At 36.9% G+C, this 27,695-nt stretch overlaps 1 protein-coding gene across 1 annotated transcript in view; it reads right to left on the bottom strand.

Annotated features, from left to right (window-relative positions):
- Positions 1–7,754: 7,754 nt before the first annotated feature.
- The window catches only part of kpnb3 (karyopherin (importin) beta 3), a 125,222-nt gene continuing 105,281 nt past the window's right edge, over positions 7,755–27,695 (bottom strand). Inside the window, exons 14-26 of the mRNA XM_039745421.1 lie at positions 27,441–27,659; positions 27,263–27,346; positions 23,044–23,176; positions 21,783–21,904; positions 20,945–21,041; positions 19,965–20,137; positions 19,068–19,179; positions 18,930–18,985; positions 18,161–18,283; positions 16,015–16,234; positions 15,609–15,837; positions 9,031–9,172; positions 7,755–8,456 (exon numbers count right to left, since the gene is read on the bottom strand). Of these exons, the coding sequence (XP_039601355.1) occupies positions 8,370–8,456; positions 9,031–9,172; positions 15,609–15,837; positions 16,015–16,234; positions 18,161–18,283; positions 18,930–18,985; positions 19,068–19,179; positions 19,965–20,137; positions 20,945–21,041; positions 21,783–21,904; positions 23,044–23,176; positions 27,263–27,346; positions 27,441–27,659 (1,797 nt within the window). The 3' untranslated portion in view covers positions 7,755–8,369. The remainder of the gene's footprint in view (positions 8,457–9,030; positions 9,173–15,608; positions 15,838–16,014; positions 16,235–18,160; positions 18,284–18,929; positions 18,986–19,067; positions 19,180–19,964; positions 20,138–20,944; positions 21,042–21,782; positions 21,905–23,043; positions 23,177–27,262; positions 27,347–27,440; positions 27,660–27,695) is intronic.

Raw genomic sequence — 27,695 nt, 5'->3', positions numbered from 1 at the left:
ATAAAGTTAATGTTTTGGAATGGCCAAGTCAAAGTCCTGACCTTAATCCAATCGAAATGTTATGGAAGGACCTGAAGAGAGCAGTTAATGTGAGGAAACCCACCAACATCCCAGAGTTGAAGGTGTTCTGTACGGAGGAATGGGCTAAAATTCCTCCAGGCCGGTGTGCAGGAATGATCAAAAGTTACCGGAAATGTTTATTTGCAGTTATTGCTGCAAAGGGAGGTCACACCAGAAACTGAAAGCAAAGGTTCACATACTGGTACTTTTGCCACAAATATGTAATATTCAATCATTTTCCTTAATAAATAAATGACCAAGTATAATATTTTTGTTTCATTTGTTTAACTGGTTTCTCTTTATCTACTTTTAGGACTTGAGTGAAAATCTGATGATGTTTTAGGTCATATTTATGTAGAAATATAGGAAATTCTAAAGGGTTCACAAACTTTCAAGCACAACTGCATTTTCAATCAGTGTCAAGTCTTTTGTTCAGTATCTTGTGCTCTCTCGATACCCCAAGCAGCAGTTTAAAACAGGGGTTTTCAGGAAGAATCCCTACAAGTGTACCTTTGCAGTGTAGGATCTCACCTAAAGGGTTGTATTCTCGTTTGAGAGCAACGTCAGGCCCCACGTGAATAACCGTTTTTAATAAAATAACACCTTGTAGAGATGGAAAGGTCATAATGAGGGGACGAAAAGCCACCTCTGACAGACAACTGATCCTTCAGCAGAGATATGTGGTCTTTACTGAAGGATTATTGAGTGTTGCTTCCTCTTTTACTGTCTGGAACGTGTACTTGGGACAGTGGGCATCACAAACTACAGGCTGTAACTGGACCACTGCCTACCTATGAAAGAAATTATTGCTGCAGGTTACATCTGGTGATGTCTGCTGTGGGATCAGTGAGGCCTTGTTCACACGGGCGTTAAGTTTTTGGATAAACAAACTTGCTCTGAACGTCCTAGACGTTTATGTTGCATTTTGTGGTGGCAATCGATTGACTTCTACACCGGCGTTCGTTTGTCTCTGTCTAACGCCAGCCTGCAGCCCAAATTGTAGTTTGTGTGTTAACCTGTGGAGGCAGTGTCGGGAACTGGATATGAAAGCCCTTGTCGTTTTATTTGAGGTGCCTCCTTTCAATATGGACCATTTTGCTATGTTAGATATTAATCTTCTTGTTTTAAAAATACTCGTAATACGCCGACGTAGGGAGAGAAAAAATCGCCGCTACTGGGTTCATGCTCTGACTGCACAACGTCGGGTTAAAGGAAGTTTTTTTGTGCTTTATGAAGAAATGCGAAAATTTCCGCGCAAGTTTTTTAATTACTGTCAGATGTCGGTTTCCACTTTTGATTGTCTGCTGCAGCTGGTGCAATGCCACATTGCACGCCGATCAACCAATATGCGACTTGGTGTTAGCCCCAAAGAGAGACTACTTGTCACTTTGAGGTAAGGAAACAGTAGTCGTGTGTGCGCTTACACCGGTGTTATGCACTGAAATAACCACACCCCCATCCCCCGCTCCTCTAAAGCGTAAAATAAACGCGCAAAAAACGAGCTAGAAGCGGTTTCCTTGCGTTCGTTGGGTTTTGAACGCCAAGAAAAAGCTGCATGCAACGTTTTTTTGATGCTGTATAAATGCGCAGCCGGACAAACGCACGTCACCAAAGCCCGTGTGAACACTCTCATTGACTCCTACGTGTAGAAAACACTCGGCGCTTGATCCGCGCTCACCGGATGCTACGAACGCAAAAAAAAATGCTCGATTTTAACGCCCGTGTGAACAAGGCCTAAGTTTCACCTTCCCCTCCCAGTAGCTATACTCCCCGAGATGGCATGGCAGGAGTGTATACGTTAGATGCTGGGAATTACAAGCAGGGGCCAGCTGTCAATCGAGCTGCTTACCTGCGACTGTGCTTACGACATTAAGTGCGTACTTAATCATCGGAAAAGGAGACAGAGTCCATTGTGTATAGTACTATTCTTCATCAGTAGTGACGGCTGCTACATATTCATTTGCAACAAAACTAGTTTGCTTCATTCAGGAGTAAAAATAAGGAGTTGGTAGATTAAAACTGAAATTGATTTGAAAAATGTATGTACTAGATTTGCTTTATCCCGAGATCTGCATGTGTGTGTTTATGTATGTACGTACATAGGACCGGAAGAAGGAGCTTTTTCAGGACATTTTCTCCCTTGGACTGATAGGGGGCAGCCCCCTTGGCTTGCAGCGGGCCACAGATTTGGAGCATGGATGGTAGAGCCTAGATATTTACTGGGCTCTGTTGGCCAGCACTTTCGCCATACCAGGAGGTGCTGCTGGAAGAAGGTCATTGGACACATGAAGTTCTTCCAGGTGACCTATAAAAGGGGGCCAGTCGCCACTGTTCAAAAGCCATAGTCGGGAGGAAGGAGGACAAAATCTTTGTGGAGAACTGGAGAGGGAAGGACTGTGCTGTAACTGTTGGTATTATTTGTATTGTGCTGAAATTAAAAAGCGCTTCCCCACAGAGGAATAAAGGTGTGTGTTGTGCCAGAACTCGTGACTCTGCCTTTCTGTGTTGGATTAGAGTGGCTGCACATGCCCAAGTATCACACTCAAAAAAAATCCTGGAGAGAAACAGTAGGGCGACGAAACATGATCTTCACGTTAAGATCACGGAAGACACTTGAAAGACCTGCGAGACTAAAGAGACTGACCCAGGACCGTCTCGCGATGATGTAGAACATGAGATTCTTGTAAGACACACCCTACTTACAAATAAATAAGAGCAAGGGCAGCCAGCAACACTCAGTCGTGCTTTGGCATTGAGCACATACAGATCCAGGGCTCTCAGCGCATATAAAGCGTAGAAGGACAATACGTTATAAAATGAAACGTAGACGACAAAGCGATGAAGAAAGCAGCGCAGAGAAAACAGACTCAAAAGCGTAGGAGAGAAAAAAGAAAAATCTAGGTGCAAATTCAAAAAATAAGGAAAGTAATTATGAACCTGGAACAAGTGGAACTGAAAATAAGCACGTCCATTACAGAGATTGGCGTTAGACACATGACAGTGCAGGTTAGAGATTATGAAAGCAGTGGAATTCGAAAGGCTCCCCAAAAAAAAAAAAATGGTGCAATACACGTGAAGAAAGTTAAAGAATATGAAAGTAGGAAAATTAGAAAGTATAAAAATAAGGAAAGTAAAGATCGCAGGAGCGCAAACAAATGGAAATTATTACTCGAAAAAAGGAAAATAATCTCCACGGATCAGGTGTCATTAAAAAAAAAAAAAAGCAGGATAAAGCGAGGTCAGAAATAAAAGAGTAGAAAACAAAGTAAAACATTATAAAGAGGTTAAAAAACAAGGGGGCCAAACACATGCAGAGCAGGTTAGAGATAATGAAAACTGGAATTCAAAAGACTCAAAAAAAAAAAAAAATGTAGGTGCGAAACACATGCAGAGCAAGATACAGAATATGAAAGCAGAAAAAAACAACTGTGTCAAAACAAAGAAAATAAAAATCACATTAGCGCAAAGAAAGAGAAATTAATTACTAGGAGAAATAACAAAAAGGTGAATAGAGATCGAATATGTGGACACAGGTGATATGTCAGAAGTATGTAAATATTGTAAGGCTTTGATGTTTAAGTCGAGAATTTCAAAAATGGATGCATTTATTGGTTACTTAGCAAAAAAATGATTAACTGATGATGTAGATCGTTTGTCTGTGCTGAAATTCAAAACATAGAAACCTATCCTGAATTATGGTAGTCTTTAAACACGTCTCACGGATATCATTAAAAAGATTCCAAATACTGTTTTTATAGAAGTTCTAAAATAAAAATGAAATAGCAACAATTCAAAGATTACTTATATACTATATATGCATATTTATATATACATATACATACACACACACACAGAAACAACAGTGTGACATTCTTCTAGACCCCATATTAAGAAATATTCCAAGTGTGTATATGAAGCAAACATTAGGGATATTAGGGCACTTCAGCATATTATACTGTATGCAAACATTGCCAAGTGACTGTGAGAAAGACAATTGCCTTTTCTTTTGAAGTTTATTCAGAGTTCTCAAGAAGTCAAAGAAACATCTCAGCTATCACATCTGGCAACAGCAGCTCTTTGCCTTAAGTCTTCAGTGAAAACTAAGTTGACTTGTAAGGAAGGAAGTGGACAGCCCTGCCTCTACGTGAGGACAAAAGAAAACAGGAAAGTGGATGCCACAATCTCATGGGCAGCGGTAAAGATCAATCAGTGATCAGTGTGTTGCTCTGGTCTGTGTATTTACTAAGCTTTGAGCTCATGTAAGTTTGCAGGGTCATCATTATGTGCACCAAGTACGGTCAAAGTCGTACTTGCATGTGCTAATCAACATGCAACACTTTGCCACTCAACAGCACCATGATGCATAAGCTTGCTTATGTTACTGTCAAATACAATATCTTTTTTCTACTTACTTTTATTTTACATTGCTTGCTTTTCCTTCAAATATACATTTGTTTTCTATTATTGTGCAGTATTCAGGGTTAGAAAATAAGGTCACCACTCCTCTTGTGCATCACAAAAGGCAACTGAAGCAACTGGTATAAGGAAGGACATACAGTCATAAAAGTGCCTGCTCAAGCAACCCTCTAATTTGGGGGATGGCCGGCCAGCATGATTGTACCTGTACGTGGGCAGAGATGTTATTCAAAAGCATTCTTGTGCTCTGTCAGGATAAATACAGAAACAGTTCAACTTCAGAGATTTCCAGCAGTGATTAGGTGAAGCTGCTAGCTGACAATAATCTCCTCTGAATTATAATAAAGAAATCCTGGGACGAGACTTTTTCAGAGAAATACTTTCACGTCCCGTGAGACGAGACTTTGTGACAGAAGATTTAACCACACCCAGGACCGGAAATGAGAGTAGACGACAAAGTAGATCACCATAAAGAATTCGAAAACGTTGACGTGATACTTGTGCAGAGCAGGTTAGAGATAATGAAAGTACTAAAATTCAAAAGTCTCAAAAAACTGATAGTAAAGATCGCATTAGTGCAAACAAATGGGAATTACTCGGTGAAATAAGAGAACAGGAAAAAGAGGTTGAATATATTGTTTGGATTTAAACTTTAAGTCAGAGACTTGTAGATCATTTAATTTGTGTTGCCATCAGTGAAAAGTTGTGTTTATTCCCAATGAAGAGGTGTATCCGTGAGAATTAAAAGATTTGTTGTTTGGTGAAGGTGAAATCCACATACACTAACAGCATAGATGAAGTGAAGGCCGGGAGGATGGCGAGCGAATCGATCTGGGGTGAAGCCCCCTAGTTATACCAAAACAATACTATCTTACAGTTATAAAAAAAGCATTTTTGAACCCCACAACCACTGAACTCAGGACACACTGGAGCAACAAAACCACTGACCAGCTCAGCACTGGGACCACTGAAGTGCTGCTCTCCAGAATCTTCTACCTTCTAAACCTCTGCATGCCTCGAAAGCTCCTGGAAAAGACAAAGCTGGAGAACTGAGAGCGCCTCAGGTAACTGAGATAGACAAGGACAGTCCTAATTGCTGCTGTGTCATTCATTGTTTAATTCCAATAGAATTTTCCAGACAGTGATTTGCATGAATTAAATGGCAAATGATTATTTAATACAAGATAATTATAAAAATTATTTGTGTGATGACTGATAGCTGCTATGCAGCCATGTATTTGTTCACAAAAGAAGCAGCTAATGACTTAGAAGATTTTTCTGGCATTTGGTTAAACTGCAAAAACACGCATACATCTTTGTCTAGCGCAGTGTTTCCCAACTTCTGGTCAAGAGGTGCGGTCTTTGGGTTGCAAGCTCAAGTTTACTTAAAAACACACAACTTACTTCAGTAAGGAAGTAGCTAACTTATTCAACCCCCCCTTCATGTAATTGGTCACCAAGCTCATGATGTCCATAAAAAGAGTTTTAAAGGGTCTTCCTCTCCCCCTCCCACCAAAAAATGGTGTCTGGGGTCATTATTGACCAAAAGCAGGTACAGGTCTAGTGTATAGTATGGTGACTGTTATACTTTGTTCCTTTCAGCCTAGCAGTCAATAGGGAAGCGTAATACGGTTATTGATTGATATTAAGACATCTTTGCGTCTTGGATTTTTAGCAGAGACACACAATTACTAAAATGAACTGCGTTAAAAATGAAGCCTCAATCTGAGGTCTCTTAAAACCCAAAATAATGCCAAGGGAGCCAAAATATCAAAAATTGTTTATTTAGAAAATAAACACAGTGAGGAGCTACAGATTAAGAGAGTAGTTTTTCAGGCCACCAATGAGTTGAAGACTAAACACCCCAGAGTATCATGGAATTTGCCATTCATAATAAAATAAATGAGAAAAATTCTCATAAAATTTCATCAAGCTACTATGGGCAGTAACTGCAGATGGAGGAAGCAGCCGATTACCAGTGTGACTCCAAACCCCAAGAGGGAGCATAACATGGATCCAAGCAAATGAAGGCCAACAAGCCTTTCCTAAACGTGGTACAGAATTATGGAAGCACAGAAATAAATGAGAAAACTACAGTATGTGTAAGAAAATAATCAGACAAGTCAGCATGGATTCACGAGAGAGACTCGGCAAAACCAGTCTATTAAGACTTACTTGAAAAGGCAACTGCAGCTCTGTATACACCCTTAAACTTATAAGAAGCTTTTTGGCCATTGTTTTGCAAAAAAAATTAATTCTGAAATTAAAAGCCATTGGTATCAATACAAGGTTTCAAACTGGTTAATTTGCAAGGAAACACAGTAGGGATAAGAGACCAGTGCTCCACATGGGCTGTAGTCCACCATAAATCTGTGCTTGGACCAATACTTTTTCTGATTGATATATTAACACTGCTTCTGACAGAGTTAGGAAATTCCTGAAATTCACAGATGGCAAAAAACTGATGGGATAACAGAGAGGAGGTAGATAAAAAACTATTAAAACTGTGCAAACACTGGAAAATGCAGTTTGACACAGAAATGTGATACAGCATTCAAGTGGCAAATAAAATGTTGGGTTCAACTGTAAAACTGATTAATGTGTGAGTGATCTACATCTGGAGTTCTCTGGGCAGTTCTTGTCACCCCACCACACACCCCAAAAAAACAGTTCTAGAAATCATGTATAAAAGCCATTAGCACCTTTACCAGGAACTAAAAACTTTAAATCTTAAGCATTGTGCAGGGAAGGATGCATAGAGACTTTATCCAGTTATTAAACTCTATAAAAACCAATCTAGCTGAAATTCTCCAAGTAAATAGTGTACGCTAGGACATATGTTATTGTTACGGGAAAATGTACTTAAGAAGGCCCAAATGTCCTTCACATAAAGGGTCGCTGGAAACCTGGAACAAACTACTGTGTCATGTACAGTAATTCAAGCAGAAATCTCAGCATCTAAAAAGGAATCTGGATGGGATGGTGGGAACGCTTGGCTATTAGCTAACTAAACAAACCTGATGGCCTGCATGGCCTCCCCTCATCTATCGAACTTGTATTGTTAAGTAGACTTGCATCCACATAGCCAGCCAGTGCAAGTTTTCATGAAGCTCTGAGCCACCCTGGTACCATTTGTTTGATTGTTTCAACTGCATGCATCTGATATAAGGCAAAAGAAGTCATTCAAATTATAGTTTCATGAAAGTCATGTAAGCAAAAATCAAACATTTTACTATATACGTATATCACACAAGAAGACAATAAGGAAAAAAAAAAAATCAATGTTTTCCATCATTGTTTATTAACCAGGAGTGAATGAGGTACTTGAAAAACATGCCAAGCACATTGACACTGGGCTACCTATAATTGAAAAGCAGTAACTTTCCACATTATGTCTTAATATTTATTCTGATTTTACAGCTGATTACCAACATTATTGTCATAGATTGAGCCCTGGACTGGTTTTAATTCATAGTTGACAGTGGCACATAGGAGAGGAAGATTTAATCTTCTGACAAAAATGTCATATTTTCTTAAAGGTATGGTTAACACTAGATGAATAAAAATGATGTAATAACACACACCTAGATATGAAGTATGAGAAAGTCATTATGTCTAACATTTTTCCCTTTTGCCTTTGAAAGGTGTGGCATTCTGATAGAAAAATATTCTAAGTCCAAGTGCTGTAGGATAGCTTTGCAGACAGTCCACAACTGACAGGAATTCATTTACACAAATGGTCTACACCACTGAGCTGTCTGTTGATGCGATCTGTGCTCTGCAAAAGTGATCCAAGCACTACAGATTGTTTTTTTAATTATATTTTTCAGGATGCTCAAAAAGGAAGATTACCAAGAGCTAAATTATGCTATTTCAGGTAACTTTAAAGCCTTTCAAGAATTACTAAGCAGATCCTGTATCGCTTTCTGTTGTGCTTCATTCAACTGTGATATGCATTGTGTCCAAAGGCCCCCAGAAACCTGCAAGAAAAAAAAAATACCTTTTAGATATGGAGAAAAGAATAATGAAGGTGGACAAAAATCTGCACCTCCCCAATAGCAGAGACAATTTCAATACATTTATCGAAACACCACAAACATACATTCTTAAGTTTTAACACACTGAATCTTGAAAATTGAATTTACTGTATGAGTTGAGTACTTGTTGCAAACTAATTGTTTTACATTGTTTAGTGATGCGGCTTCATTGAAATCTGGGAGTGGTTGTTCTTTATGTGAAGTCTGAGCATTCTGCCAGTGTTTATGTGGGTATTCGCCAAGCTGCTTTGGCTTTCTTCACAAATAAAACAACTGTTAACTTGAAAAATTGGTCTGGAATGAGCAAGTGTAAGAGTGTGTGCTTTGTGACAGGCTAGTGGCTTGTCTAGGCTTGATTCTCACCTAACCCCCATCCTGCTAGGATGGACTCAAGACAAATTACAATTCAAAACTGGATTAAGCAGGTTTCATAAACACAGAGATGACATACACATGGACAAAAGATACATAATTTCATATTGAAAAGCATCAACTACCAAAACAGAAAACTGCATACCTGAACCTGACGAACAACATTGGCTAGTCTTTTGCAACAACCATCTTCGTATTTGAAAGATTCATTGATAAAACCATCAGCAATTATTACAAATATTTTAGGGATATTGGCATTTTCAGGTCCAAGGACAACAGGATTATTACTATAATAAAGGAAGTTGGGGGGCAGGAAGAGAAAGAAAGGCCGACACATTAATAAATATACATAGGATTATACAGAAATAAACAAAATAGTTCCTGGAATTAAAGTACCATCCAAGTCTGCTAGGTTTGACCACAATAGCAAGGTTACAAACTATAAAATATTACAGATATGCTTAAACCTGTTATAAATAACATTCCCACTTGTGATAAGGTCCTGGGAACATAGTATAATATTATTTTACCTTAATTCACATCCAGAGCATAAAGCAACTTGTTGCCAAGTGCTAAAAAAAACCTTCTCTACAAAATGCATTATGCAACTGCTTACTGCAGCACAAATTTTATAGTATATTGAACTTTTGAGAACATCTTAAGAAGATAACACAAGGAGGAGAGGCTATACTCTGTGTACCTTTCACATTATCCTCCATTCTTTTTTGGGTGTTGAATTAGTAGAACTACTGTATATACAGCCAGGCGCTGACTAACAGCTCAGTTTGCGACTGGCCATTTGCCCATAAGTGAAACTAGCCATAAGCTGATCATAAAGTATACAGGTCATTGTAATTGAGGTTCTGTGGGTCTGGTTCGGGTGACTGATGTGTACAGGTATACTTTAACTACTTGTACAAAGTAGAACAAAATGATCTTTAGGTCTCAGTGGTTATATACCTAGTCACTGTAAGGGAAGGTGTTACAGGCTAGATGTATAAGAATTAGTCACATGGAACAACACCAATCAAAACAAATCTAAAGAGTTCTTTAAGTGTTAAAAAATATTATTTCAAAAGGTCTCTTAACTAAAGATTTTTAATTATTAAAAAACAAGTAGTCTCCCCTACACTTTCTCGTACACTCGGATATGGGGATGGATATTTGAGGAGTAAACCGCAAGAAAATGGTTATATTTTTATATTATGTACATTAAAGAACCATCAACAAATAATCAAATCAAATTAATAATATACTACACAATTATAAAAGTAAAGTTGAATAAAATCGGACTCTCCCGCTGCCTGAATAAAAAGTAAAGTATTACTTCTGGTTAGCAGAAATAGCCCAAAAGTTAAAATCTACGTTTTGCACCTTTGCAGAAATCCAATACTTTCCATATACTTCATAAATGCTAAAGTAAAAAGATCTGCCAGCTAAGTGAAATGCAACTTTAGAAAAATACTGCTTGATGTGGCCAATTGGCACCCTGAAGGTTGGACCTTTGAGGAGAATGATTTTCATTTATTTATTTTTTTTAACATATTGCTAGTTTGTGTCAATTTGTTGAAGGCACCAGAAGTAAGGCAGCCATGAGACTGCCACTGCTTCACCAACACTGCTCCTGCTTCTTCTAGACAGAGTGTATCATTCTACGGCTAGTAGCACTACTGCTATTACATGAGATATTATATTTACATGTATGTATATGTATGTATGTGTGTATATATATATATATATATATATATATATATATATATATATATATATATATATATATATATATATAAGGGCACATGGGCCTTTGTGGTCTGCAGCAGCTGGTTTTGGCAATTTCTGGAACATTGCCACCCTTTTGTTTTCCTATGTTACTCAACCAGGTATGAATGACCTCAAATCAGTTGGCTGTAAATTGGCTCGATGGTATTATATTTAAATATAAATACTTATAAATCTATTATTGCCACTAATATCTTGAGACATTTTATTTTTTTGCATTATACATTATGAAACGCCACAATACAACAACCTCTAAAAAAACTGACTTTAAAATGCATAGAGTAGCAAATAAATGAAAGACAGCCAAAGTTTTAAAGTTAAAAAAGTCTGATATGGATTATTAGAGCTGTGGGAAGGTTCTATATTACAAAATATTTCATGCTGTGCAGAAATGATGCGTTAGGTATCTCATACAATAACCACGTGCATAAAATCCAATAACAGATCAAGCAAAAAGACAGCACATTACTGATCACAAGTTTGTTGCCTCAATATATGGATGCTGTAACATCTGCAACAACTGTTCTGTATTAAAATGTATCAATACATTTTATTGCAGATAATAGGGAATGCAGCAACAATATTTCTTCTAGCAATGATTACTCCTCAGCAGGGATGAAACAACAGATGTCACCGATAGCAGATTAAAATTGTAACCAACAAATATTAGTAATAGATAGATAGATAGATACTTTATTAATCCCAAGGGGATCAGTCGCCTAGTTAAATATTATGTACATTACTTCATTGACCAAAATTAACTTATCACATTTTCACATATGGTGGAGATGGAGGATGTAAATAAGGTGGAGGGCTCAAGCAAAGTCATCAGAAGTGTAGTCACTTCAACTTCACATTCTGGTAAGAAATCAGTCTGATTTGTAAAATGAATGGGAGTAATGGTGACGCCTCTCGTTCACGCTTGCAGACAACTTGGAAGTACTATCAATTTCTATTTCTTATGGCTGTTACCGACAATGCAGAATCTCAGCAATCAACAACAGGGAAAACTTCCTTTGCAGAGTACTTCTTTTGTCTTTGTGGTTAAATTGCATTTTTCAGCTAATTAACCTTTAACAAAACAGTTGTTAGCTGCAGCCTAATTCCTTAATTTGGAAAGGTCTTTGTATTTGGTTTGGGTTCGAAGCAAGACACTTCCCATTGTATGCGAATCACATGAATTAATTTTAGAACTCCACCATCTCCAGATTATTTGCTGAATTGGAAAAAGAGCTATTCTAAAGTAATTCTTCCAAATTCATGAAGAGCTAGCACCTCTATCACAGGATTTCCAGATGTTTACGAAATAACTAGTCACCCAAAGTCTTTATGAAAGCAAAGTAGTGGATGTGATGTCTTATAATTAAATTTGAATATTTTGTCCTCTGGCAGCTGTAGCAGGATTGGATTTGTCGATTCCCTTTCCACATGTAACACAAATATATCAAAATGCTCCACATATCAGTGAATTGGGATCAGATTACTCTTATCTCCAAGAAGAGCATCTGTTTAAAAACTGAACAAATTGAACAGCAAAAGAATTTCAGCATCATTACTGAAACAATGTCAGATTTAATAACTTTCCTGTTGTGTTTATACTTAAAATTTGTCCTACACCTTGCCTCAATGTGATCAAATGGATATTTGAATGCGGGTGCAAGCAAAACACTTGAACAAGTCTTATTCTTCTGAAAGAATAAGTTCACCTATAGCTTAACTATCATTGGTGCCAGTTTCTTAATTGTTTCTATATTTCGCTTTAGCCCTCTTTACCATTCCCTCAAACTATTGCTTAACAGTTTTTATGACTACTTTGCTATTTCAGACCTCTTGGGACCAGGCAATACCACATTGTGTTTGTGCTGCCAAGAGTTGGGCAGGCAACATAAAATGCTAATTTGCAGTAAAAATGATCTAGTATTTCCATATTTTTAGTTGCCACTCCAATTTGGATGTTGTATTTTGATTAAATTCAATGATTCAAATCATCATCATGATTTAAGTTCCAAAGAACAAAAACAAGCATGTAAGGAGATGCATTTTCAACTGAACTAATTTTAACAGCTACTGCATATGTTAGAGAATTGAGGGGATAGTCATGTTTGGTGGAATATAAAAAGCCACAACAACAAAGGTAAATTCTCTGGGAAGAATTAACAGAACCCACTGTTTTTATTGTAAATACAGGATGAGCCAAAATGAAGTATCACATTTCTCAAGGTCTCTGTGCAAGGTAGAGGCAGCTGAGTGGGTTGGGGGTCTTTTGATAGGCGATCCCTTGTAGTTTTCAGATGGCAACATGTCTTGGTCCGGTGAACACTGTGCTTTCGCTGTCTAAGTGTTGTTCAAAAACAATGAATCCATCATCATTACGCAACACGCCTTCCAAACTCACTTCAATATTCATCCTATAGGTGATGTCCCAAATCAGAAAGCAATTCTTCAGTGGGTGGCTAAATTTAGGCAGACGGGTACAACATTGAACAAAAAATTCCCAGGCCGTCCGCGGACCAGACGAATGCCTGAAAACATCCAATCTCTAAGAGCATCAATTTTGCAGTCTCCTAGTCGTTCAGTGCTCAAACATGCTTCTGCCTTAGGCATTTCCAACACGTCTTTGATGAGGATTTTGCATGAGGACCTTAATTTCCATCCATACAAAAAGATGGTAGTACAGGAACTCACTGAGAGAGATTAGGAGAGCCATAGAGAGTTGCGCAAGAACATTCTGCAAACCGTTCATCGAGATGCCTTTGTCGTGTGCAGCAACGATGCACATTTCCATTTGAATGGTTGCGTAAATAAGCAAAACTTCACTACTAGGCTGAAACCATCCCTTGCACAGTGAGCATGTTACAGCTTGGTGTGCCGTTGCAGAATCTGGCAATATAGGCCCTTACTTTTATGAGGAAGGGGAAGCAATGGTCACCATCACTTCAGATTATTACACTGAAATGCTAGAGAACTTTTTGTGGCCACAACTGGAAGAAATGGATGTGGTGGATTGCTTGGTTCAACAGGATGAAGCAACAGCTCATACAACGCAGAGATCCGTGCAAGTTTTGCGGGAGATGTTTGTGGGGGAAGCCAATCTCCCTGTGCGAGGATGTCGGGCGGCCTTCATGTTTGCCTGATTTCGCTCTGTGAGCTCTCTTCTTTTGGGGCTATCTCAAGTCAAAGGTATACACACACCAACCTCAAAACTTGAAGCCCTCAACAATGCTATTTGCCATGAAATCACGGCTATTCAGCTCAATATGGCCGAATGTGTCATGCAAGCGTTCAGAAATCGCCTCAGAGTGTATCATTAATGTGGCCACAACCTTGAAGACATAATTTTTAAAATAGTGAAAAAAATATTTTATATACCCTTTCTTACGTCGTAACGAAATTTATTTTATCTTGTAGCGTTTTTGTAAAATAAATGTTTGAAATGTAGTGGTACTTTTTGGCTCACCCTCTATATATAAAAGAGTTTCTTACTACAGACAGACAAAAATAAGCTTGTATACGAACACTACTGTTGGGTCATGTAAAAGAAACTGCCGTATCCTTCAACTTAAGGAAATAATCAGCTGACTGGTTCACCTGAAGTAACAAGAATCCCTGCAATTTCACCTTCATGTCAAGAGCCAATGAAGTTTTTTGATTAGGTTAGATGAGAAATGACAGTTATTCTCTCTTATGTGGTAACATCGAAGAACGCTGCACAGGAAGAGGTATGAAAAAGTAAACAACAGGTATAGAAAGGCGAAGTTGCTTTGGAAGGTGGCATCTAAGTTACTCTAAGCTCTCACAGTGAGCAATTGAAAACTGAGAAATGGAAATGAATAAGAAGAAGAGGGCACTAGTTAATTTTTACATCTGGAATATTATACATTGTAAAAAAAAAAGTTACACTGTAGTTGTTTAGAAAGAATATAAAAGTCATCAAGTCACACAAAGACCCAATTGAAATGCCACCGATATATTAAGCGACTTTAAAAATAATTATTGATAACTTTCAAAGAATTTTCCGAGAAAGATATCCAAAAATACTAAAACTCTGAGTATTTATGACATGAGCTTACAAAACTGAAAGCAAATTATTCAGAATGCAGAAAATGATTATAATGCAGGTTTGTAGAAGTTTATCTATGCTGAACATCAGTATACAGGTATGAAGGCATAACTTAAAAGTACAGGGTGGTCCAGATCGTCTGGATGACTTTGATTTATGTGGGGACAACTCCAGTTCAGCGCAAAGACGATTCTTCATGTCATCAGTTCGCACACTTCTCGATGGTCCGGGATTTTTCGGGTGATTTTCTATGTAATACACTTAAGTTATAGCGTAATGAAAATGGCATAATTATATCTGGACCACCCTATAGAGCATTGTCAAATATAAAAATATTTACTTTCTCTAAATTAAAATAGGCTTTAATAATAATAAAAAAAAATACACATTAGAAACGGGTCATTCGTTAACTATTTAAGAAATAAGAGATCAAATGTTGTCTCTAAAACTAAACACATCTAAATTCTGTTTCACCCGATGTTTCCAAAATATTGAGTAGAATTGTAGTGGTCGAAAAGGTAGTAGATTTATTTGGACAAGTGGTAATTTGTTCCATGTATTTCTAGTCCTGTATACAAAAATAAAGCCTAACATTTGTATAGAATTTAGCCTTAAATTTTCATCTATCCAGTATTTCAGTCTTTTCCCGTGTGCATAAATACATAAAGCTGGGATGAAGATTCTTTCACATGTTAGGGATTAAAGCAATATGTAATAGGGCCTAGGGAACTGGAATTAATATGTGCCTTCACCAGTACTGGTGCTTTGAATAAATCACAGACAGTGCCTCAAAAATACAGTGGGGATAATATCTTTAACAAGATGCAAATAATTTCTAGTGACACTTTACTCTTTGAAGTCAACAGAAGTGCAAAAACTCAAACCTTTCAATAAGGTCACACAGAAAACTGAAGGTGTGAACTGCTTCTTCCTTGTCTTCTTTTAAAGGCAGCCATGACAGCCAGTGTGGCAGGACTTCATTCACGTTTACACACTCTGGCCTGAATTTCATCACCTTTCCCACTGCAGAAATGCAGTTTTCAGTGGCATTAATATTTGCTTTGTCTTTGGAATCTGCAGCCTGGATCACTCCTACCATCAGTGGAATGGCTTCTGTAATGTAAGCAAATTAGGAAAAATGAAAACTCATTAAAAACCCATGGAATTAATTCCACTGAAAGCTACATATAATTTAAATGTATCTTAAAAAAATAAACAGAATATCTGATTATCACATTAGATAGTAGAACCAAAGCCTGTAAGTAAATAATATTCTTTACACTAGCGTACCTGTACAAAATGGTCTGTAGTTTTCCCCACCATTCTGTGCCATGACACCAATACCATATGCAGCTGCTTGCCTGACTTCTGGGCTGCTATCACACAATGACTGCAACATGGGGCGCAGGAAATACTCCGCATACTTAAAAGAAGCTGGACTGCAGTGCTCAATTACATCATCAAATATGCATAGACCCCATTGTCTGTCAGGCCAAGGTCTATGAGGACACTAAGTAGAAAACAAGTTTTTAAACAGGTAATGGCAGTATTTCATATTTTTTTTAACTTTAAAAATGGAATGACCATATTTTTTATTGAAAAAGCATGCAAAATAGAAGTTATCTTTGATACTTGCATTACATGTCATTTAAAATAGCCAAGGTGCTGGTTTACTTAAGATTCCTAAGATTAATAAAATAACAGTTGAAAGTTGGGTTTTTAGTTATGTGCCCCCACCAAGTTGTGGAATGCCAGCTAATATAAAGAGATGCTCCTTTAGTCTCAGCTTTTAAATCCAGGCAGAAGATTTACTACTTTAGTCTATCATACTCTGAACTAGAGGTGCTCATTCTCTGTACATAGTGCTTCTCTGTCAGACATTTGTACAGAAATAAGCAATTCAGTGTTTATAAACTATTACTAAGCCTCTTCAATTCAGGGTCTGTATCTTAATTTAGCAACAGGTACTACTGTTTTCTTGTGTATGGAAATGTTGTATAAACATTGGGATCATCAGATGGAAAGATTCATCAGATTGGATAGCCCAGCATATACTCCACTAAAAACTTAGCCAAGCATGTGCCAAACTTTGACAGTAGAGGAGATTAAAATTGTAAAATAGTAAGACAAATGACCATATTAATATTAAATCAATTAATTAATGGATCGATATTGTTGATTCCAATTTATGCTAATCGATTTTTACTTTTTCTTGTGTGTTAACAAATCTGTATCTGTGTACTAATTCTGTATTTAGTAATTAGTATAATGTATACATGTATTTTAACTGAGAATTTGTTCACAGTGCTCTGTGGCTGTACTCCGTGAATAGCACTATGCAAAAATAAGTTGTATTAAAATCGGCAAGTGACTAGAAGTTGTTGACTTGTATTCTTAATAAGTGATTAATTTAAGTTACCAACTTGTTAAAGGCTAAAAATGTGACTATGTGAATCAAGTGCATACTATGACAACAGACATGACTTTTCCCAATCTTAGCCCTCCTGAATAGAGGCCTTACATGTTTTTGCTAGACCACTTATATGTTCATAACAAATTAAAGCAACTTTCATTCATTCTTCTTTCAGCTGCTCCTGTTATGGGTTGCCACAGCGGATCATCATCTTCCATATCCTTCTGTCTTCTGCATCTTGTTCTGCTACACCCATCACCTGCATGTCCTCTCTAACCACATCCATGAACCTTCGTTTAGGCCTTCCTCTTTTTCTCTTCTCTGGCAGCTCTATCCTTAGCATCCTTTTCCCAATATAATCAGCATCTCTCCTCTGCACATGTCCAAACCAACACAATCTCACCTCTCTGACTATGTCTCCCAACAGTCCAACTTGAGCTGACCCTTTAATGTACTCATTTCTGATGAAATTTATTACTTGTGAAAAGCTACACATGATTGTAATAGAACCTCTGGAAACAAAACTGAATCAGTGCAGAGACCTGTTCCACATAAACAATTAAACCTACATTTCAAGCCATTTAGCCATCTAAAGAACCATATGTACATGTATAAAATACACGTTTGTTAACCTAGCAATTTTCATTTAAAGCATATTGTCTTTTGTGACAAAGTATTCGTTTTTCACCACAGATACAAATGATAATCTTCTGGACCACTATTGCACAACACATGAACATTTTGAAGCACTTTATCATGCTGTGATGTATGTTACAGTACTATAAGAATTTTTACATTATTCCAATGAAATTTAAGTTTGAAAACTTAAATTTTAAGATGAAGAAAATATAAATTTGACTACTTATACAACAGAAGTGGGGAGATGTATTCCAAAACAAACTGGTGAAATAGTTAAAGCATAATAGTCACCTAAAAACAGGCTTACCTATATACATTATAATAAAAAGTACGTGTGAAAGCAGAACATTTTAGCTAGATAAAACAGTACGATAAAATACTTACAATAAGGTTAACAATCAGTTGAAGGAGTTGTTCAAACCAAGGCAAGACCTTTTCTTTGTAACTACTGAACACTGAATGTAATATATCAGAGACTTTTGTCAATATGTATACATCATTATCATCCTAGAAATGAAAAAAGAAACCTCACTGTGATGAAGTTAAGCAGTCTGTACAACAGATCAATCTTGAGACTTTAAGAAACGATATTAAATCGTTTAAATGAAAAAATAATCAGAAAATGGAAGTTTTTAGTCAGTCCCAGCTTGCATACATAAGAGTAATATCCACCGATAAGAAACTAAAGAAAAGAAATGTCCATCTGCCATGCTGTAAAGGAACTTTATCATGCAAGATGACTTTATTAACTAGTCATCCATTACACCACACTGCCTAATTGTGGTCCCCGGGGAAATTAAATGTCTCTTAACAGAATACCCTGGATGCAACTCCAATTAAGGTACAAACTGTAAAGTAGTACTACTTCAAATTTAAATATTCATTAGTTTATGTAAAAATGAAAAGAATACAAAAATAGCAAACTTAAGCAAAAATACTGTGAAGTAACACAAATGCACCATCTTTCATTATTTGACTACGGGAAACAGTGATTTAGCAATATGCAACAATCAGATCACCGGTTTTAAAGCTTGCCCTTATCACCATTAGGCTCAGTCTCTTTCATTACACAAACTTTAAACATACCACCAATCTCAGACTAATCTTTTTCCACACTTAATTTAAATAGTAAAGAATGGGAGAAACATCTTGCCTCATCTTGTAATGATTCTTCAACTTCTTCATCATAATCTTCATCTTGTCGCTTAACTGAAAAAAAATATTACAATAATTAATATAATTAAAATATTTGTTGAAGAATTTATTAAACACATCCATGTATTTTGGATACCTTGCCTCAGCTCCTGATTTTTAAAGTGCTCTTCAAGCTTTGCCTTAAGAATTCCACCTAGTTCTTCAAAATGCTCAGTGTTAAGGCAACCATCTCCCATAAGCTCAATACACTATTTAGAAAATGAGGAAGACAGTCAATCATTGAATGAAACAGTGTCCATTTTTAAGACAGAATATGGTTTAAGAGCCTTTAACATTTTATAACCATTCATATGCTGTCCAAACACAAACTAGATTTGAACAACATAAAAAGCAGAAGTAAACAAAACTGCCATTGGCAAGCCACTAAATTGTGTGTGTTCTTAATCTGTGTGTCCATTAGTAGCGCAGAGGAATTAAAATGTAAATTACTGATAGCTGAAACAAATTTATGACTTGTACTGCAAGTAGAAGATTTACCGCAAGCCGTCTTTGTTCTTTCAGTGGCTTAAATATACATTTATAAAAATGTGATAACTACCTTCAAAAATGCATAAGACTCAGCTACTAATGTCAATATTTGTACAATTTAAAATGGGGACAAAAAGCTGTATGCACCTGCTTACTGCAGAAAATACATCAAATAAAATCATAAGAGACAAAATACAGTAGTTCTAGCAAAAGACAGCTATTAAAAGCATTTAAACAAAACTGTGTGGATGCTGACTGAGTTTTGACTGCTGTAACACTGTAGAAACAACAACAAAAAAAAAACCTGTGTGTTTGCATTCAGTGTTAATTGCCAATAAGTGTTCTAGTTATTGATTCTGAAAGACAATGCTGCCCTCAAAAGTATAATTTTACACTCCTGGTTAAATCATCTGGATGTTACTTTATCTAAATTCTAGAAGAATGGTACTGGTATTACATGGACTTTAAAGGAAGCAAACCAAGACAAAATGTTTGCAATACAAACCTTAGCAAATGAGTGCATTATTTCTGACAGGACATCCGAGTCGGGTTCTGTTCCAATTGCCTTGATAAGCGCATCACACATGAAATGCCACATCTGTGTCAAGTATTCTGGTCCTCGAACCCTTGCACATTCTAACAGAAGGGGCATGGACTCAGCAGCTGCCACACGGACACGTATGACGGTTAAGAAATTTTTACATGATGTGGCTAGCATGATTAAAATCAAAGTCATTATAAAATCAGCATTTATGAAGTGTAGCCAATGAAATAAAATGTTTAAAACACCACATTAATAATTACCAGTTACATTTTAAATTGCCTTCAAAATCCCTTAAAATTGTCCTTTCATCAAGAACAGTAACATACATCACTTTTAGATATACTATGTGCCAAACACAATAAAAGTCTTAATACAAGGAGAGATTTTTTTAGATGAATTAAAGTACAGTACTATTGATATTTAGACCCAAGCCTATGTGAGTATAAGTTAAAAGAACGAGATGCAGCCACGAAGAATGCAAAATTTTGTTATTATAAGAATTGAAAGATCTTTAAAAAAATAAATAAATAAATAAAAATCAGCATAAGGCTAATTGTACTACATACAAATTTAGAGTCTAGTACACTATAAATCAATACAAATTTTAGGTACAGTACAGGCCAAAAGTTTGGACACACCTGCTCATTCAATGCGTTTTTTTTATTTTCATGACCACTTACATTGGTAGATTCTCACTGAAGGCATCAAAACTATGAATGAACACATGTGGAGTTATGTTCTTAACAAAAAAATGTGAAATAACTGAAAACATGTTTTATATTCTAGTTTCTTCAAAATAGCCACACTTTGCTTTGATTACTGCTTTGCACACTCTTGGCATTCTCTCGATGAGCTTCAACAAGTAGTCACATAACTCCACATGTGTTCATTCATAACTAGAATACTATGGTTCAAAATTTTCTTCAGTCTTTAAAGGATATCATCGTGAAAATAAAATTTAAGCAAGGGAACCATCAGCTTGACAACTTGTTCAGTATATTCAACAAATCTTTCCTTTAATTCCTTTGCATAACAAACCTAATGTCAAAGACAAATACAAAAAAAGGTTTTATTAAAATAATTACATTATATTACTTTAGTGCTTGAGGCCACCCAGAAATGCAAATCCAAGATAACAATGTATCACCTGAATGTTATTATCAAAATAAGCATATGTTTCTTAACAAGCTATTAAATTCCTTCATTTTAAAATTACCCAGTTTTATATTAAACATTGTATTCACACAAAAAAACTGTCACCTGTATAACATTCCTAAATCAGATTAGACTACAGGAACAAATTTATAAAAAAACATTACAAACTGAAGTAAGAATAAAGATATATTGATAACTTTCATATGTACCAACCCATGAGACACTAAAATGTATTCTCTAATAAGATGTATTGGTAAAATATGTTAACATCTAATTATATAACACATTTTAATAATGACTGAAGAAATTGCTGACAAGTCTACACATACTACTGCACAGGTCAAATATCTGATTTCTGAAATAATGAGCTTATATAAAATACTGTAAATACTTTCCTTTACATGAACTATAAAAAGTACACATTTTCCTGCAAATAGCTAGAATGATTGACCAACTCAATTAATGGAGACTTTCAAAAAACACATTTCTGAGCAGAGAGCTAACTCTACAAATGATTAGATAGAAAACTGGATTTCAAATTACCAACACAAATGTTTGAGCACAGACAATAATGAAGACTAAAATATTAGATTCCAAACACAGACACGTCCTAGTTATTCTTACCAACATCTGACAGGCTGTTGCTTTCTCTTCCAAACCGGCAGTTTTAATACCAAAGCTCTGCTGGTCTCCTAAGTTCACAAACTCCCAACCATCATCCTCACTAATGCCTTCCATGTCCTGGGCTAAAATAAAGAATTTATTTATTTAAAAAAAGTCAATACAACTCATTCTGTAAATCATGTAACAAATTGTAAAGGGGAAAAAATCAAAGTAAACAAATATATGTGCACAACCCAACAAGAAGAGCTTAAGTTAGTTGCCAAGTGTCAAAAATTACAGCTATACCATTAGATCTTGTGTTTTAAGATCTTTTTAGATCTTTAGACATTTGGCTTTCTTACTTTAATGATAAGGTTCTATGAACATCGAGTATGTAGCCTTGAAGTGTTACTCAATCCATATGAATGGCAAAGAGGTCTGATATTAAAAACAGACTTAATAAAAATAAACATTTAGGGGATGAACAAGAGTATCAGTATTAACTGAGAAATACAAACATCAAAAAACAGCAGCATATCTCTAACCTGCTTATATGGGAGTTTAACTCCTCGCTGCCTAGGTGGGAAGACTGACCAGGTGGCCATTTCACCAACAAAATCATGCAGTCCATTTCACTTCATCTTTCCCACAGTCGGCCCAATAGTACACTAATGCCTTAGACTGTGTGTCACTTTAAGCCATGTCCTAAATTCACTTCAAGTTCAAAGGTTGCATTCCTTTTGGCTTGGGTTCAGCTATAGGAAGTTCTAACATATTGTCCTTGCAGCTTAGAGGAGTGTATTGTCATTCAGCAATGTTCACTGCTATAAAGGCACAACATGTGGAAAAATGTGCCCTGCAATGTCATAGAGATACTGCAACCCTCTGCATTTCTTCCCAGGTCCCTGTTTCTATATTAGAATGAGGATCAGAGTCTAATGCCAATTGCTGGATCACCTGTCCTCAGACTGTTGGAGGAGCATATTCTTCTGCCTAGCCAGCTAATTCCATTATGTCCCACTACCTGTTGCCCTACTGGGGCAAATAACAAAAATACAAAGAGCATACTGCTCTAAGCAGCACCTGTATTTACATATTGGTGTGACAAGGTGCACCGTCACTACTTGCATCAGCATCTCTTCCAGTTCTGTGTTGCATTTTCCTATCTTTAATTTCTGTCTTTAGAACTTTGTCACTGTCCCAAGATACACAATTATATCTGAACTCACTTTAACATGGCTGAAACTACATAGAATTTTCAAATTGAGAAAAATACACTCACTGTCCAGAAGAGCAACCTCTGGCTTGATAGATGCAGTTTTCATGAGTGGTCCCATAACCACAGGAAGATACTGCTGGAATTCCTTACCAAGGATCTTGCACATTCGTGCCCATGCAGAAATCATATATGAAATCTGAAAATACAATGTTCAGGAGACAGTGTTTTAAATATCAACGAAAACGTCATAACAAATAAGTAAAAGTCTCACATAGCCAAGACAACCACTTTCAATTTGCTGGGTAAGCTGTTCTTTTTTTGCTTTTCCTGAAAAGATTTAAAAATGACCTAGTTACTCCAATTTGTTTCTAAAATATGGTAAAAAGGAAGAATACTGTCTTAAACAAAAGGTGGAGTTAAGACTATTTTAATTTTCCCAATTTAGTATTGTGTAGGCTGAACATCTTGACAAGAAAAATATCTTTCATATGCTTACGCTTGATAATAAAATTTCCTACATGTAAACAACTTTCATCCACGCTCAATGCAAATCATTATGTACATTTGAATAATCTCCAACACATCTTTATTTAGGCTAACTTGTGAAAAACATTGCTGAATTACTAAACATGTTCTTGGAAAAGAAATATTCAAGTTCAGCTATATGAATTAAAAAAGCAAGTTGGTTACTGTCAAAAGCTTAAGAAATAGTATTTTATTTTGTAGTTATTTAAGATGTTTCATGCAGCTTCATTTCATGTGAACACATTTTTGTCCTTTATTTTCTGCAACAGAAAGCAAACATGTTAATCTTTTAGATGAACCAAACAGGTACAGTTGAAGTCAGAAGTTTACATACACTTAGGGTGATTTCTTTAAAACTCACTATACAACATCTCCACAGATTTTATACTAAAAAACTATAAATTTGGAATATCTTTTAAGACATATACTTTGTGCAGGGCAAAAGTATTTTTTCCAACAATGTTCACAGAGTATTTCACATTTTATTGACTAAATCACAATTTTTGTGGGTCACAAGTTTACATACACTTTGTTAGCTGTACCTTTAAACAGCTTGGAAAATCCCAAAAAATTATGTCAAACCTCTAGACAATTAGCTTCTGATAGCCAATTGGTCTTGCTGGTCAACATGTGGATGTGTGTTAAGGCCTACAATCAAACTCTGTGCTTGACATACAAAAGAAATCAGCCAAGATCAATGTGAAATGTGAATATGCGAATTTCCCCTTGGGATTAATAAAGTATCTATCTATCTATCTGAAAGGTTGTGGACCTTCACAAATCTGGTTCATCATTGGGAGAATTTTCCAAATGCCTAAATGTTCCACATTCATCTGTACAAGTATATGCAAGTATAAATACCATGGGACCACACAACTGTTATACCATTCAGGAAGGAGACGCATTCTGTCTCCTAAAGAACAACATACTTTGGCATGAAAAGTACATCTCAGTTCTACAACAGCAGCAAAAGACTTTGTGAAGTCTATAAAAAGTGAAATCAGTCTAAATATTGTGGGAAAAAATTACTTTTTCCCTGCACAAAGTACATGTTTTAAATATGTCAAATTTATAGTTTGTTACTACATAATCTGTGGAGGTGTTATAAAGTACATTTTAAGGAAATCACGAAGTGTACATAAACTTCTGACTTCAAACTGTAGCACCAACAAGCATCTTCTCTGTTGCCAAGAAAAACTCCTGAACCTAGCTCTTTTTCCAGAATAAATTATACAAACTGCTTAGAAAAATCATAGAATTTACATACTTTGTTAATAATGCAGTTAGTACAGTATAACTAAGGATAAAAAAAACTGGAAAAGGTGGATAAATTGTGTACATTAAAGCTCAGTACTTGCTTTCACAAAGAACTTAGAAATTGCAAGCATTTTATTCAAGTTTAAATTATCCTGTTTCCAGTAATATAATACTTAAAGAAAACTGAAACCTTGCTTCTCAAATCTTGACGTAAAAGCACAAAATTTGATAATTTTAGAAATGCTCTCTCTCCAGCATCATATACTAGAAACAGCCTTAACATGTGTTGAACATTCTTCAATAATTCAAAGAAAGAAATACTATAATCACCTTAGTTCAAAACTGAAGCACAGCTTTACATGATCATAATATTCAATAACAGAGATACAACTTTTGCTGAAGTGTTTTTTGGATTCATATTTGGTTTAAAGACAATGCAGAAGACTATGACAGTACTTTTTGATTGCTTTGTATTTTCAGATATGGTCTTCCAAGGGAACGTGCTGGGAAGTTTATTTTGTAATTGTTTTAATGTCTTTTTTTTTTCCCTTTTAAGTTAGTGTCAAGGAACATGGAGCCACTTTCACCATGGTCGCCAGACCCATGGGGACAGACACAATCCTCATAGCCAGCCCCGTCAGTGCCAGTGGTTGCACTGAAGTCACCCATGATCAGAGGAGTGTCACCTTGCGGGCACCAATCAATCACACAGCAAAGTTGCAAACAAAATATCTCCCTCATTGAGACATCACTCACCGCACTTGAAGCAAACACTGAGACAACAGACAAGGCTCCCAGCTGGATGGGCTGCCTCAAATCGGAACTAGAGTGCTGCCGTGCAGTGGGTGACGCCTCAGGACCACACCAGTTCCAATCCCCAACAGGCCTGACCCAATTGGCTCTCCGGCAGTTTTGACTCTTCCATGGATGAGGCCCCAAGTGCTTTTCCTCATCCCCTTCATAATGTGAGAAGCCTTCCTATGGGCAGCTGCAGCAGAGCTATTCCCACAGAACACAGGAAGGAGTCCTGTCTGTCATTTTGGAGCTGTGTAAAGCTTTTATGGTGGCTAGACTGCAAAACCTGCTACCAACCCCTAAGTTTTCCCAGCAAGTTGCAGGATGACTTGCAGGGCCATATACAGTTTAACGTCATATCCAGGTCAGGGCTGCAGATAGCTGGATCTGGTTCCAGCACCCTGAGCTGCATCATTGTACTTGGTACTCCATTACTGGTGATGTGGTGAAGGAGGTCGATAACATCCTTGTGGGCAGATGATGGAGGCTTCTACAGAACTGCAGGGTCGACAGAAGTGTCCAGCTTGTGAATTCTGACTAGCCTTCTTGTTTCTACTCTGAAGATCCAGCTTAGGTCCAGTGGGCTAACACCTACTAGGAGAATAAGGCTGGACCTGGCCAGACTCCAAGATCAGTCTGTTTGCACACAGTCTGTACAGTCTTGCTGAGGGTTCTGCTGGTGTTTCCAGAGGGAAGCATTTCATCTTGCAGGGCACCATGGCTACAAATGAGGAGTCACAGTACACTGCTTGATGGCCACTGCAGTCTGTACTGGGAATTGAGAAGGATGGCTGCGAGTGCTCTGAGGGCAGATAAGGAGGCGTTTGTTAAAGGTATTTGTGAGTAAGTGACACACCACCTATGGTATAGTGGCTAACATCCTGCTTACAGAGGAATCTAAGCATTGCGCACATCCTAATCTGTTCCTCAGAAAGTCACAGACAATGCTGTGATGTTCGCTGAGTCAATGGAGGATCCATGTCTTTAAAGACATCTTAAGCACAGCCATCACCAGTGTGTCTGTCTGCGCAGAGAATGTCGGCCTTGTTGAGGTTTACTTACCTCGGCAGTGACATTCATGCCTCTGGTGACTCTTCCTATGAAGTCAGTAGACAGATTGGGAGAGCACGGGGTGGGGTGGTGGGTCATAAGGTGGCTGGAAAGGGGTGTGTGGTGCTTCCTATATCTCTGCAAAAAGGCAAAGGTCCAACTCTTTAGAGTCCTGGAGCTTCTTGTTTTTCAATATGGTTGAGAGACATGGACACTACCCAGTGACATGAGATGAAGACCAGACTCATTTGGTATTGTGCATCTTCAGATAATCCTTGGGTACTTCTGGTTTGACTGTGTTGAATGAGGGGTTGTTCATGGAGTCCTGAATGAGGCTCATTACCTGCATTATGATGGAGGGTTAGTTACAACACTAAGGTCATGTGGAGCAATTCCCCGAGGGTGATTGGCTTGCAGTATCAACATTGTTGAGGACCGAGTGGTAAAGGGACACTCAAAAGTAGTTCAGTTCCTCTTTCCCTATTGACGTCAAGGCATTTCGCAGAGTTCTACAAAGTTTGTGAAAATTTTCATAATTTCACTGAACAGGGAAGCAAATTCAGTGGAATTTTTCTCATCACTAGTTGTGTAGATACACTAGAAAAAGGTGTGTTGAATCAAATGTATAAATAATTCAAGAATTATATACTCTCACCTGTGGGTCATCATCTTCTAGATCATTAAAATCAGTCTGTGTTTTTAGCAGCAGTTGCATCACATCAGAAGCATCATGCATAAACTAGAATTTAAAAAAAAATGTGAATAAGAATTGCTTTCTTTTCCATGTTATACATTAATTCTAAACATTCTTGACATCTTGATGTTAATAATACCTTATCTTTTCCTACAGCCAGCCCTATTAGACTGATGCACTCGATAGTTTTCCCACGGAGAAGCCTCAACTCTTTCTGTACAGCATTTTCCACAACATGTTTTAAAGAAGGCATGAAGAGGTCGTAATAAGGAACGAAATTTTCCTCTGCAGTGTCAGCGACGGATGCTATAGAGGTTACAACCTGTTCTAGAACAAGCTTTGTACCTTTCTGGATAAGCTAAAAAAAAAAAGAAAAAAAAGAGCAATTTGTTTT

This window comes from Polypterus senegalus, chromosome 2, assembly GCF_016835505.1.
Source record: "Polypterus senegalus isolate Bchr_013 chromosome 2, ASM1683550v1, whole genome shotgun sequence".
Taxonomy (NCBI): domain Eukaryota; kingdom Metazoa; phylum Chordata; class Cladistia; order Polypteriformes; family Polypteridae; genus Polypterus; species Polypterus senegalus.
Note: the sequence above shows the minus strand (reverse complement) of the source record. Positions and strands in the feature narration are given on the sequence as shown.